Raw genomic sequence first — 19,736 nt, forward strand, 5'->3', positions numbered from 1 at the left:
CGTTATTTTTGGCCCATCATTATTTGGCAGAAAGCAATAAATGAGGCAGAATCATGTTTACTTATTACTGTATTTTTATGGTTGCTGAAATAATGCAAAATTTTTGGAAATGCTTGCATAAAAAATTATTTTTAAAACATTGTTAGAAAAAGAAAACCAACTTCACAAATATTTATCTCTATGGAGCTTTAGTTTCAAGATAACTTGTATAAGAGTATGCTGGTCAGATGTTTTGTGAGAAATCTTAATGGTGTATTTTAAAATTTGAGCATATTCATCAATTGTGTTTTATGCTATACATGTAAAGCAGCTAGGTAGGGTTATACAGAGAGACTGGAGTTTTCATATTCTTATGTCAGTTTTGAAGAGCTGTATGTCTGATGATGATTTAAGTCAGAATTTGAATATTGAAAGAACTGTACAAAGACTTGAATCAGAGAATGACAGAATGGTTTGGTTGGAAGGTACCTTAAAGATCATCCAGTTCCTACCCTACAACCATGGGCAGGGACACCTTCCACTGGACAAGACTGTTCCAAGCCCCATCCAACCTGGCCATGGACACTTCCAGGGATGAGGCATCCACAACTTCTCTGAGCAACCTGTGCCAATGCCTCAGCACCCTCACAGTAAAGGATTTCTTCCTCTCTCTTGGCATCAGATATATTAACTGTGTACTTAAAGCTGTAAAATGCAGTGATCACTCTGTTTGTCATTTTACATTTCTCCATGTAATGATGATTCTAAATAAGTGATGCTTTTCTATAAAATAGAGAATTTAAAACTGTCAGAAACATTCATGTGCATTTTAGAACTTTCCAGTATGCCCATGCAGCACACTGCTTGTTGCAATATCATATGAAAGGATATGATAAAAGATTTCATGTTTAAAAAAACCCCAACTGTTACCACAAAAAAAGATCAGTATCTTGGTTTCTGTGGGGATTTTTTGGAGGGGTTTTGGTTTTGGTTTGCTTAACTAACAGCTAACTTTCTTCACAGCAAGAAATTCTTTATCAGTACCCCATATCTGAAGCATCCCAAAAACTGAAAAGTGTGAGAGGGATATTTCTCACACTGTCTGACATACTGGAAAGTGTTACTGGTACCGAGATTATCAGGTAAAAGCATTTGAAATGTAATTACTGTTTTATTACTTTATACATAGATGTACAGCAAACATGGGTCATGCATCAAGTTCTAGACAAAACAGAGCAACTCAACCTGTTAAGGCAGTTAACTCTTTAACTACAACAGCATGCCTGAAGTTGGACTGCTCAGCCTGGATGTACATTGATTTGGGGGAATTTCTTTGTAGTGGGTAGCAGTGACTAGGATTTTTAGTTCAGTGAAATGGTTTTCAACTCCTTTATAACTTCATCGTGTTAACAGAAATACTTCTGGTTTCATTTTTCCAGTTCCTCCCTTTTCTTATGTGAAAAACTGGTTCAAGTTGTTTACTGGAAAGAATCTGACAAGTTGCTCGTAATTGGCCTTCCTGAAGAAAAGTGAGTTTCAAATGAAAGGTTTTGTTTTCCTTTAAATTTTGTGTCCTCAAATTGTACTTTTCTAACAAAAAAGGCAAGAAAGGGAGGGCCTAAAGCATACTCTTTTTACTGTAACTAGTTTTTATACCTGTGATTCCACTATTTTGATTGACTTTATTCACATCTTTTATATATCCAGTGTTGCCGTTTCTTTTTCATTTCCTCTGAAGAGAATAAAATCCCAGAAATATTTGTAAGTTAGAAAAGAGTGATATTCTAGGATTTGGTAAACTCAAATACTTTGTAGAGACCGCTGAATAACATCAGTAATATTACAAATTTTACACGTTCTAGGAGGACTGCTTCTTCATGGTAAAGATGTTATAACCATAGCTGTATGTTTTAATTTTTATTTGTTAGTGTGCCACTTTCTCAGCTGAGGAACATGATTGAAGATGTTGTCAGGACCTTGACATTCATGTACAGTTCTTTGGACAGGTGAGTTCTTTCAAAAATATTTTCTTTTCAGTCACTCATATTTCATTGGTGCTCACTGAAAAAGACAAATAGTAGGATTAATTTTAATGTTTCCAGGGATTTTCTTTACATCTTCCTTTACAGTTGTATAAAAACCAGAATTCTGTTCTTTTTGCTTTTTGGTTTCAGTCTTAACAGTAGTAAGACACTGTTTAAGCAGTCTTTGTTACTTCAGAAAGTTTTGTCCTTGATTAGGTTAAATCATTGCCATCATCTAAGTCACTGTGGATGTCAGCAGCACTCTGCAAGTGTTATCCTCTGTGTCTATAAAACATCCGTGTGTATCAGTGTTACATTTTTAACAGAGTAAACACTCTGGACTTCTCAACTCCATTTGGCAGAGTGAGTGTCTTTCTCTTCATTTGGAAATCACCCAGGAGATTTTCAGTCTGACTGTTACTTAAATAAAATTGCCCAGGTGGATTAGTCATATTCTTGCATTTAATTCAGGGTTAATATGTGTATGCCACAGAGAAAGATAAAGAATAAATCTCAGTTTCCAAAAGGATGAGACGGATGTTTCACTCATCTTAAATTGCTGTAAAACATCTACTGTGAACTAAACATACTGGTTTAGTTTGCTCTTTATTTGTAGGTACTGCCTGGGTATCAGTCTAGTGGTTTTTTTCATGTTAAAAATACATCCAAGTGTAGCATTGTGCTGCAAAGATACTTGTGTAGCACTGAGGGTTATAGAAACAAGCTGCAAATTTCTCAGTGTTATTCTAACTCAGAGTTCATGTTTGTCCAGTGCTTTTTGCCAGGTGGAAAATGTTTCTCGCCTGGATCATTTTTTCAACCTGTTCTTCCAGCGTGCCCTTCATCCTGCCAGGCTCCAGTGCAGTGCCAGCCTCAGTGCTCAGCACCAGGATTCCTGCAGTGCCCTGTTCCTAGACAGCCTCCCAGGCCTGCGCTGGCTGACACTGCCTCAGGACATCAAGGTAGCAAGGACATCCTTCTCACATCTCTCTAGGAAACCCTGTGCAGGAGAGGCCAAAAAGTCCATGCAGCTTCTTCTGCTGCTACTGTGTGCTTTACCCAAGAGCTTTGCCCATCCCAGACCATCCATTTTCCTATAAAATTCAAGTTTGGAGCTACACTATCATTCCCATAGGATTGCCATTGTGAATGTAGTTTGTAGTTTTGTAGTTTGGTGACTTTCAGAGTTATCTAGGAAGAGTATGCAAAGCAGCCCCTGGTATGTAGCTGTATGTTTGATTTTGACCATTGAAGTCTTTTGGCAGGCAGGAAGTATTATTGTTCTAGAAGCCCACGTATTGCTCATAATTTAGGAGAGATATAAATGGCTGTTGCAAAATCAAAATAAATACCCACATGTCATTTGTTGACACCAGACAGGCACAGCTTTTCTGCACCATTTCACTGGGCCAGGTTACCTCCATGTTAGAAACCAAGTTGTGTTTTAAGCAGGAATAAGACAACTGGTAGGTCACAGTAAATAACATTATAGCTGCTAGTTTTAAATCTCACTTTCATTACTTTAATATCTGTGACTCCAGTTTAAAGTATGTTATTTTTGTCATGGTAGAGTTTGTTTTTTTTATTGAGTATCTACTGTGATTTATTGCAAAAAAAACAGCTGGGAAATTTTAAATTCAGAGTTTTCTTTCGTGGAGAGACCCAAAATATTTGTAAGATTGTAGATAACATAGTTAAGGCTAATTCTAATTATTAGAATATTATTCTAATCTGAGCTGACCATAAACTCCATTATCCAAACTTATTTTGTCAGCAACAGCAACAAAAGGAAAGAACCTATACTCACTGAACTTAGAGGCTGCCTGATGGAAAATTAGAATTGCTTCTTAGAATGGCTCTGGGAAAGGCCCAAGTTTGGATGTTCAAAATGACTTTTCTTCTGCAGTGGCATAATTATGTAATTTATAGGTCTTTATTTGAAGATAGCATTAACTAGGACTTTCCTGCATTTCTGATTTTTATGTTTAGTAAGACCTCAGTGTATAATTTTCATGGGAGTGTTTGGAGGGGAAGGGATGAAGGGTTAAAGTCTGTCAATTTACTATTGATAGGGTTTGCAGAATGATTTCAGGTTTGCCATGATTCAGTAAGTGTTGTCAGGGATGTTACAAGTTATAAACAGATTTCTCTTTGCTAGTGTGGCCTTCTCCCTCTTTTCCTCTAAAGGAGAATTGTCTTCTCCTTTATCTTTAGTCACAGACTGACAATTATTTAGTTCTTTCCACCTTGCCCTGTAGGTTTTTTACTATTTGTTGTTGGGGTTTTTTCCATGCTTTTTTTTGTCTCTCAAGTTTCTGTTGCACTTTGGTCTCCAGTTTAGCTTGCAGGCTGCTTTTTTCTTATAAAATAGTAAGTTTTAAAGGGATTTTGAAAACAGACATCACTTTCCAGAGTTCTTTGAGATCATTCACATTTGCCAGAGAACTGTTGCTGTTGCAGAAGATGACATTTCCAGTTAGTGTTTTGGTGAAGATCTTTATATTCTGTAAGGAATATAAAACTAAAAATGTCAGTTCTTCAGGCAGAAAGCCATTTAAATTTTGACTGAGGAAAAGCTGAGAGGCTGGTTAGTTGTTGAGTGCCAACAGGCTTGCTGACATTTCTCTGTTTGAAAACTGGCTGTATTTCAATTAGAGGCAGCCTTGTTAGCACAGCCCAAGAAGTTTGTAATTATGGGATTTAGGTTCTTTTCATTAAGCAGCACATTTTATGAGTTTCAGTGCCCTAGGACTAACGAAAGTACTCTTAGTAAAACTTATTTTAACCAACAGCTCTTGCAGTTAGAGAAATAAGGAAGCTTAAAGCAGTTTCAGTAGAACAAAAGTAATGTGTGAGAGAGTTTTGGCAACTTCCATAGGGACAAAAAACTTAAACCCATTGGATAAAAGATCTTTCTGATAACTCAGTTGGATGCAGTAGTGAGCCATGTTTGTCTCTAGACCTCGTGTTTTAAAGCACACTGAAAGTAAGAGTGACATCTCCTTTGTACCAAACACTGAGGTCAGCAGGCACACAAGCAGAGAAATTGTACAGTTCCAAAGAACAGGGAAATTGACAGCAATTAGGAAGGATTTTTCTTCAGTCTGGTATCTCCAGGTGTTCTTGATATTGGATGTTACTAATAAAAAATAGGTGCAAATGTTTATCCACTCACTTTGCACTTGTGAAACCCAGTCTGAGACGAGCAAGACAGAGCAAGCTGTGCTATTATTGGAAATTTTTGTGTTGGAAATCTCTATTAAAAAGTGGGTTTTGAGTGTTTCAGATGGAAATTGACACAGCATTGAGTGATCTGGAAGCAGCTGACTTTGCAGAGCTGGTAAACATTTTATTTTTGTTTGTATTGCAAGTATCTCCTTGTTGTCACATTCAGTGGTTTAAACAAACACTATTTTCAAAATCCATCAACTTCTTTTAATCAAGTGGGAGTCAAAGCAGTTTATCCTGAATTTCTCTCTGAGCTTAATATTTTAACCTATTATAATCCTATAGGATTAGTCACTGAAAATCCATGATTTAATATAAGTGAAGTCCATGGGATGATGTCTACAAAAACACTAATTTCAACAGAGGTGATTGTTGTTACATTTCATCTTTCTGTAAATAACTGTCTCCTTCTCAAGCAATTGTGAGTAGACTTGGAAACATCTATGGATCAGAATTTAATTTTCCAGTTTACAGAAAGCAATTACAAATTCTGCTTATTTTTACTACTGTTAAAGGAGGTAATAGTAATTTGCTTAAGTAACTGGTGGCTGTGCAAGGTGTAACCAGACTGACCTTTCAGCTTTACTTTGTAATGAAAGAGCTCTCCTGAGCTCACGTTCCAGAACAGCTACTTTAAACTTCTATTCCAAAGAATCCCTGCACTAAACAACCTGGATGATTATTTGCAGAACTCAGTGTTTATAAGTTACAGTTAATTGCACAGAAATTGATTCCACCTACTTAACTTAAAATACAGTATATCCATCTAGAAACAGTGCTACTAATGGGAGAGCACTGAGCATTAAAAGATGAATGAATGAATGGGTATATTTTGGGTAAAATGTCAAAGACTAGAAAAAAATGCTTTGAGTTTTAAGTTTTACTCTAGGAGGGCCCCTGGTGTCAGTAGTTATGCTAAAAGCTAGTTTGCTGTTAACTGTGAGAATGAACATATCCTAACAAAAATAGTTTATGAACACAGAACAATTAAATAGGAAACTAGTTATTTTGAGCTGAAATTTTTAGAGAAAATTGTAATGACATGAAATTCAATGATGAAGGCTAAAAACTTGGTATTTCCCTTAACTGCTCAGTATTAACTGCTACACTGGTAATAAGAGGTGGTGAAATATGAAAGTGTTAAATAATATATTGATTACAATTGAGCAGAATTAGTTCACTTGCAATTGGTAAATAAAATAAAAATGCTGAATTAAAAATGATACAGTGCTTTTTTTTTCCTCCAACAGTCTGAAGATTATTATGACATGAGAAGATTGTATGTGATTCTGGGCTCTTGTCTCTTTTACAAGGTAGTATTAATGGTTAAGGCCTAAAGATTAGGAAAATGCATCTAGAAATCTAATTTAGTCTTTCAGAATCTTGCAAATCTGAAATGAATATATCACTGGTTTAAGCATGTATTTCTAGTAACAGTCCTAAAACTCAAACACCATAACAGAAAAAAATCAGTGTTGGGAAATATGTACTGTATGAACAGTAAGAACAAAAATACTTCTTTAAAACTGGAATTTCTTGGTGTACAATCCAAGGATTGGAAAGACAGTAATAAGAAAGCAATAAGAGTCAGTTTAACTGAGACTGTAGGATATTCTAATAGGAACTCTTTTGTTCATTCTCATTTTTTTATAGCAGGTTCTCTATCTTTAATGTCTTTAAATCCAAGACTTGAGAAATTGTATTGACAGCTTTTTTCACTTCGGCCTCATTCATAATTTTATTTATCTTTGGTAAATATCGACAGTGTAATCAACAGTATAAAGAGGAAGGTAACAGCCTTTGCTGTAAGAAAACTTGCATTTTAAGGATTTTATCAGGCAATTGTTCTTTGTGCTGGGAGTGTTATGAGAGAAGTGGAACTGCACAGTATCTACCATGACAGCACTTCAGCTGTGAAGCCCTTAGTGCTGGCACCACTGTTATTCTGTGGATCTTCTTTGGAAATTTTATTAATTCCAGTAAAAGCACACTATTTTTGGAGAGGGAATTAAATGAGAATTCAAGCACCTTAACACTATAGCTGTTTTGCAGGCTGGGAAGGCCCAGCTTGCCTTTGGTAACTTGCATATATGCTGATGGTTTTTTTGTTTAGTGTTTTGATTACTTAGATGTAGTGCAAAATCTCAGTGTTGTCTGTTGTACAACTGTACACCAAAAGGAAAGTCTGTGGCCAGAAACTTTAGGATCTCAAAGCACGTGGAGCAGAGATCTCTCTGAATGAAAAGTACTCTGAAGTGCCACGTGGTGGTGTTGTATTTCTCACTGAACACGCTCCCTTTTCTGTGTTTAATTAAAGGGTTACTTGATTGGTAATCACTTGCCAAAGGAAGACCTTGTTGATGTAGGTTTCTACTGCCGGCATTACTGTCTGTTACCCCTGGCAGCGGAGCAGAGGATTGGGCAGTTGGTGATTTGGCGGGAAGTGTTCCCACAGCATCACCTCCAGCCATGTGAAGAGTCAAGTTTGACAGGATACAGGGAACCTGAAGCAAGATATTTCTTACTGATAGTTGGCTTGGTAAGTTAACAGCTGCAGCATGCCTGTTCTCTGAGGCTCTATTTTGCTGTTGTGAGTTGTCTGCTGTTCACCAAGATCAACACTTTCTATGCCTTTCATTGGGTAATTTTGCAAAATACTCAAATTGTAGCTGTCTTGTGGGATGGAATTTCCAAGAGAGTAGCATTATTTATACATCTGCAAAGCTTGCAAAGTTTAATATAAATTCTCATTATTTTTATGCCTTTTCACTTCAGTTGAAAATGTTTCTACCTTCATGATCTCACATTTTCAGACAACTCATGTCAGAAATGTCTGGTTCTGTTCTTTTAAATGTGGATTTTCTTTAAAGCAAACAGCTGATGAGTTTGTAAGCAATCTTTTACGTTTGCATCCTCTGTATTTACAGAGACACTTCGTGCTGTGTGTCCTGCTGGAGGCAGGGGGCTGTTCATCCAAAGCTATTGGGCATCCAGGGCCAGACTGTATCTACGTAGATCAGGTCAAGGCAACCATACTGCAGCTGGAAGGAATAGACGCCAGCATAGAGGAGAGGCTGGATTCTCCCTCCATTCCACCTTTAGCCTGTGCTGACTGGTTCCTTCCTGCAGCACGGGATAGGCTGGACAGCTTGAGCACCTCGCCCATCCTAAGCAAGCTGCAGAACTCCTGCAAAGCAGCGAGCACTGCAGGGAGCAGAAGGAGCCTCTTCGGGGACTCCTCCCTCAGCACACGGAAGCAGAGCCCCACGAGGAGCAGCGGAGGGGCCGAGCAGGGCAGCGAAGGGCCCGTGGAAGAGGAAAGCACCAATCCACAGCCTGTGGTGGAGCAGGTCAGAAAACAGAGGCAGAGAGAATTGATAAGGTTCTGGGGGGCTTAGGGGAGAGGGCAGTTTGTTCAAAGTCAAGGCAACTTTTATAAAAAGCACACTATAAAAGAATACAGTCCTTGAACTTAGTAGAAAATACTTCTGTTGCCTTGGGAAGCTCTGAGTCAGCCTCAAAACCATCACACTTTTTTATTTTATCATTGCTTGTAAATATTTGGGGATTTCACATGACTGAAGTGGGCACAGCTGTGTTAAAAAAAAAAGGCAGCTATAATTGGAGAATATCCCCAAAATAACTAATGAAAACTAATTGCTGTACAGTTGTACAACTGCTTCTAACCAAGTTTAGTCTAAAATAGGCTGTAAAATACATTCATATAAGCTAATGTAACTGTTTGGGCCTTATTAAAAATGCTACATTGTCATCTTCTTTCTGTTGGTTTGATTTTGTTCTTTCTTTAGCTGTGTGTTCTCTGTTAGTTCATCTATCTGCTTGTTTTTCAGGCCACTAGGAGAAAACACACCCTGCCAAACCCATTGCATTCAGGAAACCTTAAAAAGAACCCTTCAGAGAAAGATCCAGAATTTCTTAATTCTATCAAGTAAGCAATTATTTTTTATTAAGTATTTATTATTTATTTATTTATTTATTTATTATTTATTAAGTATTTCATTTTTTAGGCCATACTTGGATTGTTTTTTGAATATACACAGATCACAGAAGTCCCCACGTTATTTTATTCCAACCAAAGCCTTGTTAGGCAAGGATTATCAGAAGTGAATCTGTTAAACTGAGACCTTAATTAAACATTAAAATTTGAAATAATACGATAAAAGATAATTGTTTCTGAATAATTTGTTGGTATTGTGCACACATCCCACATCTGTGTGACCTTGGAATTTCAAACAGAAGTTTCTGGACCACACATAGCCAAACCTTGCGCCTCCCTGTTGTCTCTAGGTAGGTCTACAATGAACAAAGCTTTTATTTCTCTTTCCTTTTTCTTTTTTGGAAACATCTTTTGAGAACACAAGTGTAGCACAGTTTTTAATTTGTTGGTTTTTTTAACTGACAGTCAAAATTAGCAGGATTTCCTTGGTGTAGAGATAGGAACCTTTTGAATGCCTGTATCCATTTTGTACTCTACTGTAGCTAGAAAAACAATTCTGTCTTAAGAAACAGAAGTTGTAAATTATTTTAAATTTTTTAATGAAATGAATTCTCCAATATTTTTAAGGTTGACATCTGGTCCTGAGAATACCCTCTTCCACTATCTGTCTTTGGAGACGATGCAAGGAATCTTTATTACTCCAACTCACAAAGAAGTAGCACATCTCGGTGGCTCCATCCACCCCCAGTTAATTGAGAATTTCTACCAGTGCTGCCTTTCAATTCGTTCCATTTTCCAGCAGTCCATGAGGAAAGAGGTAGGGAAACTTGGATTTCTCTTTGTCCAATCACATTGTCAACTCAGTATTTCAAGGTTGTTTTCACTTCATTATTTCAGTGGTTCATGAGCAGCTGTATTTTCATGTCTGCAGACTCTAAACCAAAGTGGAATACTGTCTGTCAGTTGTATTTTTTAGATCCTAAAGTGACAATTCAAGTGAGTTAAGTGAGAAAAGGGGAAATAACAGTACAAGTTGAATGAAGGCAAGTTTGCAAATAGCAGTATAGTTTATCTCAATGTTTCTTTGATGTTACTGAAGAAGTCATTTCTGGCTAGACCCATGTGCCTTGTAAATCTAGGAATTTTCAAGTGTTAAAAATATGTGTTGATTTGGTGGATTGGTCACATGACACTGGGGTTTGACTGAGTAGGGCTTTGGCAATGAGCCATGTATTTTGGGCATTTCTGTTGGGAAATGCAGAAACCCAAAAGCAAGCAGAGAGAATAAATGAGATTTCTTATCGTCAATTGCCTTTGGCTACAGCCATTAAATAGACACTTCATAGCTGAAGCCATAAAACTGAGTTCATTCTGCTCTGAGAATCAGAAATAACTGATGAACACGTCTCTTTCAGCAAAATTTGGGGTAGTCTTTTGCATATTGGCTCCAGCAATTAATGCTGAAATTGGCAGGCTGTATTATGGCACAAGGAGAATGTAAAAGAATAAATAGAAATTTGCCTTGTTCATAGTGCATGACAAAAAAATCAAATACAGAAATGTACTACTATATTGCATATTCTTTGTCATCTGCTAAATATTGTTATGGTTTAGGATTCAGAGAACTGCACCAGTAATGCAAAGTTACTGTAAACTGATCAATAATTAATTTAGCCTCACTTTCTGACAACTGAAAATTCACAATTAAACTTCTAAACATGTACAGGAATCTCGAATAAATCTTAAATTGAGCAAAAGTAAGCTCTGTAGTTTTAAACCCCAAAATACAATGTTTTGACCATCTTTTCTAGATCTTCAGCCCCCACATCTTCAATATTGTAGGCAGATTGAGCGATGGGGTTTCTGCTTCTGCATATGGCAGACAGAAGTTCCTTGAGTTGTTTTCTAAGAAAACCTTTTCTTTCATGTTCGAACCAACTGATTGTAGCAGGAGTTTCCCTGGCAGATCCACAGATGAGCTGGAACTTCTGCAAGGTTTATTCAAAAGCTCTGTACAAAACCGAGCTCTAAAAGCTTGAGAAAACACAAAAATGTCTTTATTTTCTGTGCTCTTATGCCCTTGTACTGAGTAAGAGTCAGAAAATGCTCTGAGCAAAGTGCTTCAGCTGTTCATTTACAGAAAGAAATTCCTGCCTGGCCAGGTTTATTCAATAGACTCTTACTATCACAGTTCTTAATTAGAGAGGCACACAGAGAAAGGAAGGTGAGAGCTTTAGCTGTTGTAACACACATTTTTAAAGACCTGTAGTATCTCAGATGTCTTTTTAGAAAAACAGTCTTTAACTAGAAGGGAAAAAAAGTCAAAAAAGGGAGCATGTGTCTAATTCCAGCTTGTGTAACAATGGAAAAGCCTTTTGATGCCAAAGTAACAAAACTGTGGAGAAAAGAATCATGAGAGCAAGTTAGTTGTATTTCTAAGCCTGGCTTTTTGACAGCAGTATCATCCATCAGAGAGTCCTGAAGAAATCACATGGTTATCTTTGCTCGTGTTTATGTCAGAATGTTTCATTCTCTACTAACATTTCACCAGTCATTTTACAGAAAAAGAAGAAAAAGGCAGGCAGTGGGATTTCAGACTTGAGTAAGGCAGCTGAGGACCCAGATCTGGTAAGAGAACATGGACTTCTGTTTGAGTGCTCTCCTGAAAACTGGACTGACCAGAAGAAACCACCACCAACAATGAACTACTGGGTTGTGGGGTAAGTTTACAGACAAATTTCACCTCCAGTTTTTCATTTTGACTGTGCCACTGTGTTCTTTAAAGATAAATTTAACTGTAGCGCATCACAGGAATACTTGAGCTGAGTGACTGAGGTAGCTTTAATTTAAGGGGACTGGGAAGTTGCATTGGTGTGAATTTCCACCTTTAACAGTTGCTGAGTCAGTGATACAAACAAGTGAGGTGAACAGTTATAATTACTGGAGAGGCTTTTCCTTTGGGAAGGAAGATGTTTAAAGAGAAAAAAGAAAAAAAATTGTTTCCCACCCTGAATGTACATAGTTGCAGTTTGTGTGGGAAAAATTAAAATCTTTAATTAAAATATTAAAAAATGTTTATGCTACTGTTGTTATCTTTTGAAAAATAATTATAATGCTACACAAGGTTATGCACAGGTATTAACAGCTTTTCTATTTTAGCTCTTTCCCTAGAAGAGCTCAGTGGATTAATATGTGGGAATGTAACTGTTATTAAGTTTAAAAATCAGTAAATACATGAATCCTGGGGCTTGCTCCCAAGGACCTTGATTGCACCTTGTAGACCAGACAGACCAGTACCACAGAAGATCCTGAAAACCAGGAGATTTTTTTCCCTACACAGCCTGAAAAAAACTGAGTAGAGAATAGCTTGATTTAAAAATCCAACGTATTGAAAGAGGTAAATTAACGCAGGACAGACACCGAAATTTGCCAACTGTCTTACACAGCAGATTGTTTCAACTCCCTACTGAAACCTCACAGTACAACTACAATCTACCACTTGAGGAGAAAAAAATAACACCTGTGATGGTTACCTTCTTTTTATTCTTTCTTTTTTTCTCCCCAGGAGACTCATTCTCCATCCCAAACCTCAGGAGTGTTATGTCTGTTTCCATGACTCCGTGACAGAAGCTGCTGTGGAACTGGCCTTTAAACTGTCCTTCGGCTTAGCTACATAGATGAGCTTCCTGCACACTCAGGCATCCTGCATGGTGGTGTTAATTCTTTAGAGCATCCCATTTGAAGGGAAATGAACTCCCTTTGGGTGCCACCCATGGGGTATCTTTGAAAAGCTTTAAAAAAATCAAATACCTTGTGGTATGACTCAGTTTAAAACTTCAGTGGTGATTCTAATGAGCTCATCAGTTGGTACTTAAAAATATTTCAGAGAACCAAAGTTCTTACTTTTATATGCTGTCACTTTTTTATCCTGGTCATAACTTTATTATATGAAAACACCACATAATTTGTGCATTCACTGCTGTTCAGTGTACAATATGCAACATAAAATGGTAAGCTGATCCTCAGAGTACTCTCTGAACATGGAAATTGGATGGAGGAAGAAAAAAGTTTTCCAATTAGTTAAAATATTGCACCTCTGAGGGCCTGAAAAATACTGAATGTTTTCAGTAGCATTGTGTTAATAAAGCAGAGAGAAACCTTTTAGACAATTCCTGGCACTTAGCCTCACAAAATTAATGGCTTATCATTTTTGCTCTCCTGCACACTCGAGGACTATAGTGTGGCTGATGTTTTACTTGACTCCATGAGTTTTAACTATAAATAATACTTTTATTTGTTAAAATGCAATTTTGAAAACACAAAGAAGGATGGGGGAGGGCAGGGTGGTTTTAAGACTTATGCATGGACTTGGCATATTTTATATTCATAATTTCATAATAAAAATCTATATTTGTTAAAGAATAGTAGAGCATTAATTTTGTATTCTTTTTTTACTTAATGCATTTTCTCTTTTGTTTTATTATTTTATTCTACTTGCTTGTCATGAGTGCTTTTCCTAAAATACATACTAGACTTGCATTTTAAACAATGGGATCAAAAGGTTTAAGTATTTAGGAAAGCAAATTCAATTTCATGGGTTCTCATGACCAAATCTTTAGATCTTGTTTTCACTAGTAAATGACACTGTTTGGGGTGCTTCTAAAACAGTGGATCAAAGGCTTGCAGTGCTCACAGAGTGATTCACAGCTTGTCTTGATCACTCAACAGTTGCTTTAGTTCCAAGCAGCAGAAGTCTGAGGCCTGAAGTGCAAGCATATGATTGAAGACTTAGCTAATCAGCTTTCTCCAGGATTTATGGTTCCTAGCAGATGAGCAATAGTTCAGTCTGAGGCGTACAAACCACATCAGTAACGTGTTAGCTGTGTTCCCCTTGTATAAATCAAGTGATGAGAGAGTTACCCTGTTACACCTCTTAAAAGTCTAAAATATGTGAGGTTTGGCTATTGGATTTCCTGGTAGATGGAAGAAGGAACGTGGAGGAAAGCAAGCAGTCTTTGCTGCAGCACTTGTAGCTGTTTATCTTAGTGTCCAGGAGAACCCTTTCTTTCATTTAGAAGAATACTGTAATTTTTCAAGTGCCACCAAGTTTCTAATACCTGTATAAGCCATCTGGCATTGCTTTAATATGGAGTGGGAGCACCCTCTCTGGCAGCCAAAATGCGTAGGGAGACTGCTTCAGGAGAGCCATGTCTGCACAGTCCTGTAAATACTCTGCTCTCTTGCAGTTTCCATAGGTATCCCTGGTCCTAGAAATGGATGAAGTAAGGAAGTTAAAAATCTGAGCTATTTCTCATATTACTGATGTTTCACTCATAGTTTGAGATTTTTCTAGAGCTAACACCAAATTCATACGCTGTTGGTAAATTTCAAAATCAATCTGGATTTCCAAAAACAAGTGCTTGAAAAAGAAAGGTCCTGAAAAGAAAGATTTTAGGCCTTTGTTGCAGCTCATACCAAATAGAAGAGATATTGTACAATATTCTTGGTGTAGTATAAGCTTTGGAAATTTTAAAATCTCTAGTTATTTTTAAAGTTCCATTTCTTTCTCTGCAGAATTTTTGGCATTGGTGGTCTGGCAAGTGTTACACAGTACTTCTCAACACAGGCTCTAAAGGTTTCTTTTAAGGACAAATGCAAACACATTTTTGTGTCCAAAGAGGACAAAGGAAAACAGGCAAAAATAATCTCCTGCATATTAGTTTTGATAAACAAACTAGATCTGGTCAAGAGCTGTGCAGTTCTTTCCATCAGCATGCTTGGTAATTAGGGGTGGTATATTGATAAGGTTTTGTAATTAGCTTATTTTATAGCAAGAGAAAGAGGCAGGTTTGCTGTGTAGCTTATTGTTGCAGGAATAAAATCTGGGTTTTGATCTTAAATGATTAATGATTTAGTGCAGTGCCTGTAAATGTCCTTCCATTCAGATGGATTCTTGAAAGGCATACAGGTCTACTCCCATGGAATTAATTACAAGAAATCTTGGTCTTGGAATAGGAAATGTTGATACTGGCATTTGGCAAATTACTTAAAATTCATTCATATCAGCAGAATGGAAAATAAATTCTTCATATCTGATTTGTTTAGTGTGAAAATAGATGGAAAATCTGCTTCATTTGTCTCTGTCTTAGGTTATCTCTTTTAGGATTTCTTTGATTAGGTTTTGATAATGTAAACACAGTCCAGTGTTCTGTGATTTCTCTTGCTGACAGTTCTTTACTACAGTGCCAGAAAATTTTCTTGCCACAGGCTTTTCTGGTAGTGCTGACCAGGAGGAATTCTGTCAGTCACTAAAGTTAGATAATTCTCCTGGTATCACATGCAAATTCTTAAGCAGTCCTTTTTCAATTACAGTCATTTTTTATGTAAAGAGTTTAAGGTTGTTTTCTTTCTTTTCTTACAGTGGAAAAAAGTAAAACAGGTATTGTGTAAATAACACTGTTTATAGTTCTTAGAAATCTCCCTCCTGGAAGTGCTTCCAGATGCCTTACATGTGTAGGAGCTTGTGACTCAAATTTTAGAAACATTCCATGAATAACACTCAAGATTAATTTCCTTAGAAGTACAATATTTAGCAAAGTGGCATATCCATTGTTGAAGCTCAGGGTCTTTGGATGCTTTCTTCCATGTTCTGTTCAGGGCAGGAAATGGGATACTACAGCTGCAGAGTTGTTACCAAAGTGGCAAATAAGAAGTGATTTTGGGTACATCCACATGGTCTGCATTTACTACACGAGATGTAGCCCTGATGCAGTTAAGGCCAACACAGCTAAGTCAGATATCACCACTACAAATTTATGTCAAATGGTTCTTCTACAGTGATCAGCTTTTACAAGTGAAAATTTAAAAATAGCTCAAGTATAGGAATTGCTCTGAGACTGCCACGTTTCTTGATTATTTTGTAAACACAATGTTGTAGATGGATCTTGCTCTTCATGCTTTGAAGTTTCATTTAGGACAAAGGTCAGCATTGTAATATTGTAATGCTGTGCTTTTGTAGCTGTAGACAGTAATCTTTGTGTTTCAGTTTTGGAAGGGCATTTTGGCAAACCTGGCTTCTGGCAGAGCAGCAGGAGCAAGATCCACTGAGATCAGCTCAGTTGGTCAGAGCATGGTGCTAATTCTGGCAAGGCAGTGAAATCTCTGAAGTGGCAGTGCCAGGTTTACCTGATGTGCCTCAGGTATTTATATTTACTTCATTCTAAAGGCAGACCAATGCACAGTAGTATTAGAATACTTTCTGTTACTTAAAAATTTACAATTACAAGCATAAAAGGAATAAGAAATATACAGTCTTCAAAGAAGAGGATGGAATAGAGGGAAAGAAAATTCTCTGGAAACAGTGCTGTAGCATAGCTCTCAGTTTTGCATTTGTTCAGACTGTAGGGAGAAGTTTTAACTGAATTTTGCCAACTTTGGGTACAGAAACCAGAGGAGTTTGGTTTTTTGCTAACTTAACAGCATTAAAGGCTGTCATTTAAAGAGTTAATGACCATCCTTGTTCTGTATCAGGAATATCAGCTGAAGATTTTCTCAACTGAAGATGATTTTGGGGTAGTTTATGTCTCTTGATACATTTCGTTCATTCAAATAGGTGAAATTAGTTTCCTGGAAAGTGTGTCTGGAAGGCTTTGCAGTACAGAGGGAAATCTTTGGCTCTTGGCTTTCCTGATTTTCCTGCAATGGACAACTTAACTCTGGTTCTTGTCTGTGCAAGGTTATCCAGGAATTGGCTGCTCTCTTCACCTGTTGCTCCCTATGCCTTGTACTTGAGCTGAATTAATAATTTTGTGATGCCTGTGGTATAAGCAGCTGTGCAGTTTGTAGCTCTTCCTTCAAAGGTTGGTTTATTGCCTGCCATGTTTTCACCTGTAAAGAATCCCAAGAGATGGAAACTGATGAAAAATCTACACATATAATTTCAACTTTTTTAACTTCATCACACAGATTTTTTAACTTTTGCTCCACATTAGGGAAAAGCTGAAACAAGTAACGCTTCTCATACATCTGAGTAAGAATGTGAGGGGAGGAAGTGAAAGCGTGGTATTTTATAGGAAAAATTCTTCCCAGAGAAAGGGCAAGAGAATTCACACATAAGGATTCTGCTGAATGACAGCAGCACTGGAATGGTAGTCATTTGACCTGGAAAGTGTTTCAGCAAATGGAAGTCACTGAATGTTTGAATACAGTCTTCACGTCTCTATGCTTTGTTAATAAAGAGGCAAAGCAATGATCTCCTCTGTTTAAATGCTTCAGTATGCAAGCAGTTTGTACTGAAAAGCAGGGTGTCTGCAGTGCATGACAATGTGCATAAATTTCTTTTCTATTAGGTGCTGCTGAGCAACAGTTCCAGGAACTGGGGACTGCATTATTAAAATTGCAAAGACAGATGGACTTCCTGGCCTCTACAGGGATTGAGTGGTTCAGTACAGGGAATCGTTGCACACCAGGCCTTCTGTTTTGGATGTTAAGACACCATTAAGGTAGCTTTTACAAACAGAAATGAACACATTTTAAATCTTTATCATCACATTTATTATGAACTAATGAGGGTGTTAGCTACAGCTTTTCCATTTACAGCTATTTGTGCTCAACAGACTATTACTGAAGAGCCAAGTCATTCTACAGTAGGATTAACAGAACAGAATTGATCAAAATTACATTTTTTATCTACTGGATTTGATGTGCATTTTACAGAACTTGTACAGGCTTCCACTTTTGTTTTGTAAAAGTATGTTCAATTCACAGCTTGGTGAAGGCTTTCAGTAGAAAACTAGGATTGGTTTTCCTTTTCCTACTCAGAGCCAGATATTTGGAGCAGGACAGGTTTGTGGGTAGAACAATTTTACTAAGGAGTTCAGTAGCATTTGAAGTACATATAATAATACAAATTCTTGCTGTGAAGATTATCTTCAAGCAAATAAAAAAGCACCACAAAAATGCTCTTGAGAAACCAGGACCTCGTTCCCTGCATCCCTGAGGAAGTTTTGCCATCCAATAACAGGAAAGAGTTGTTAGTTCCAAAGTGTCTCTATGCTTTGTTTCAAGGATCTCCTCTCGGTATTCCAGGAAGTCAAAAGAAAATCTGAATAAATGTTGGCATAGAACTTGCTTAGGTCATTTCAAAAAATACCAGGGATACTTAAATTCTTACATAATGCCCTGCATACCTCTGGTCATCTGCCCTAAACACCAGAAACCTTGGTGCTTACCCCATTAGCACTACTGATGTTTTCCTTTCAGACTAAATGTGATTTCACTGTTTCGTGCTTTATCTGCTCCATGAGCAGCAGGCCTGCAGTTCATGCTGGTTTTACTTCAGTGCTGTGCCTCTTGAGGCTTTACCAAAGAATTGCCTCTGTTTCTGGTCATCAGCTTACCACTAGGATAGAGAAGAGTATCAAGATGATTAAAAACATAAATTGTAATAATTTTGAGTAAGAGAATGGGTTTACTAGCACAAAAAATGAGAATGAGAGGATTTATATATTTTGTGGATGTATAAAGGTATTTTGTGAGTGATCCTTGTTTCATTCATGTTGTTCTGAAGGTACAAATTAAGCTGATTAGCATGATTTTAACAATTTCTTATCATGTGGCTTATTCTGATCCAAGTGGAGGCCTTGAATTAAATAGAGCACCTGTTATTTCTCCAGTTAAGTCTGTATTTTCCAGATGGGATAACTTTCTGAAAAAACAAGCATACTACAGTTGCTGCTTTCAGCAAAACTGGTTTCTGTCAGCTAAGCAGCAATAAGCATTATTAAATAGCCTTTCATTTGCATATATTCATGTTGATCCAAAACAAAATATGCTAAATGCTCTTTAGCTATGTTACTACACTTATTTATATTGATCATGTGAACATACAGTTCATATGTTTGAATCACAATGGCCTAAAATAGACAAGATTGTCTTTCTGCCATTACGGAGAACCTAGAACCTTACCTTGACATTGCAAGTGGATTTGATTTCAGATGTGGCTAGGTTAAATCTTCAATATTAGTTTAAAAAAAAAAAGTATCTTCTCTCCACTAGAATTTGACATAATGAGAGGGATTTGGATTCGTCTCTCCCAAAAAAAGTGTGCATGTTTCCCAAAAAAAAGTGTACATGTTTTTTGCTAGTGAAGACAAAAAAACAGTACTGGTTCCTAATACAGCCCTTAGTATGTTTTAGAGGACTCTATTGATCACTAGTGAACTGCAGTCTACTTGGTACAAAACTATTTCAGTCATACCAAAGAAGGAAAAAAAAAATGAGCTGTGCAAGTTTTAATAGCATTGAAAGAATTCAGAGCACCCTTAGCACTGGAGTGACCTCATTTAATTCCCTAAGCCTTCTACTTGCCCAGTAGAGCTTAAAGGAAGGATCACAGCCTTTCTAAATTTAGCCATTGGTACCAGCTAACAGAGCGTGACACCAGATAAATATTTATTAGTCAAAAGATCACTCCTTTGGAGTGATCCATTAGCAAAAAATGGTGTCCTTTACTACAGAAAGAGCAATGAATCCAAGAAAATACTTAC

The 19,736-nt window shown here is 37.1% G+C and overlaps 1 protein-coding gene across 4 annotated transcripts in view; it reads left to right on the forward strand.

The window, feature by feature from the left end:
* Positions 1–13,557, forward strand: part of INTU (inturned planar cell polarity protein) — a 39,491-nt gene extending 25,934 nt beyond the window's left edge. For 2 of the 4 annotated variants that reach the window (XM_069012642.1, XM_069012640.1), the window contains exons 5-16: positions 1,003–1,121; positions 1,419–1,508; positions 1,908–1,985; positions 2,776–2,965; positions 5,290–5,343; positions 6,482–6,544; positions 7,549–7,770; positions 8,159–8,581; positions 9,083–9,180; positions 9,817–10,006; positions 11,752–11,909; positions 12,755–13,557. In XM_069012642.1, coding sequence (XP_068868743.1) covers positions 1,003–1,121; positions 1,419–1,508; positions 1,908–1,985; positions 2,776–2,965; positions 5,290–5,343; positions 6,482–6,544; positions 7,549–7,770; positions 8,159–8,581; positions 9,083–9,180; positions 9,817–10,006; positions 11,752–11,909; positions 12,755–12,866 — 1,797 coding nt within the window. In that variant the 3' untranslated portion in view covers positions 12,867–13,557. Of the gene's footprint in view, positions 1–1,002; positions 1,122–1,418; positions 1,509–1,907; positions 1,986–2,775; positions 2,966–5,289; positions 5,344–6,481; positions 6,545–7,548; positions 7,771–8,158; positions 8,582–9,082; positions 9,181–9,816; positions 10,007–11,740; positions 11,910–12,754 lie in introns of those variants that run through there. The other 2 variants (XM_069012641.1, XM_069012643.1) reach the window with 2 other exon arrangements.
* Positions 13,558–19,736: the final 6,179 nt, after the last annotated feature.

This window comes from Aphelocoma coerulescens, chromosome 4 (assembly GCF_041296385.1).
Source record: "Aphelocoma coerulescens isolate FSJ_1873_10779 chromosome 4, UR_Acoe_1.0, whole genome shotgun sequence".
Taxonomy (NCBI): domain Eukaryota; kingdom Metazoa; phylum Chordata; class Aves; order Passeriformes; family Corvidae; genus Aphelocoma; species Aphelocoma coerulescens.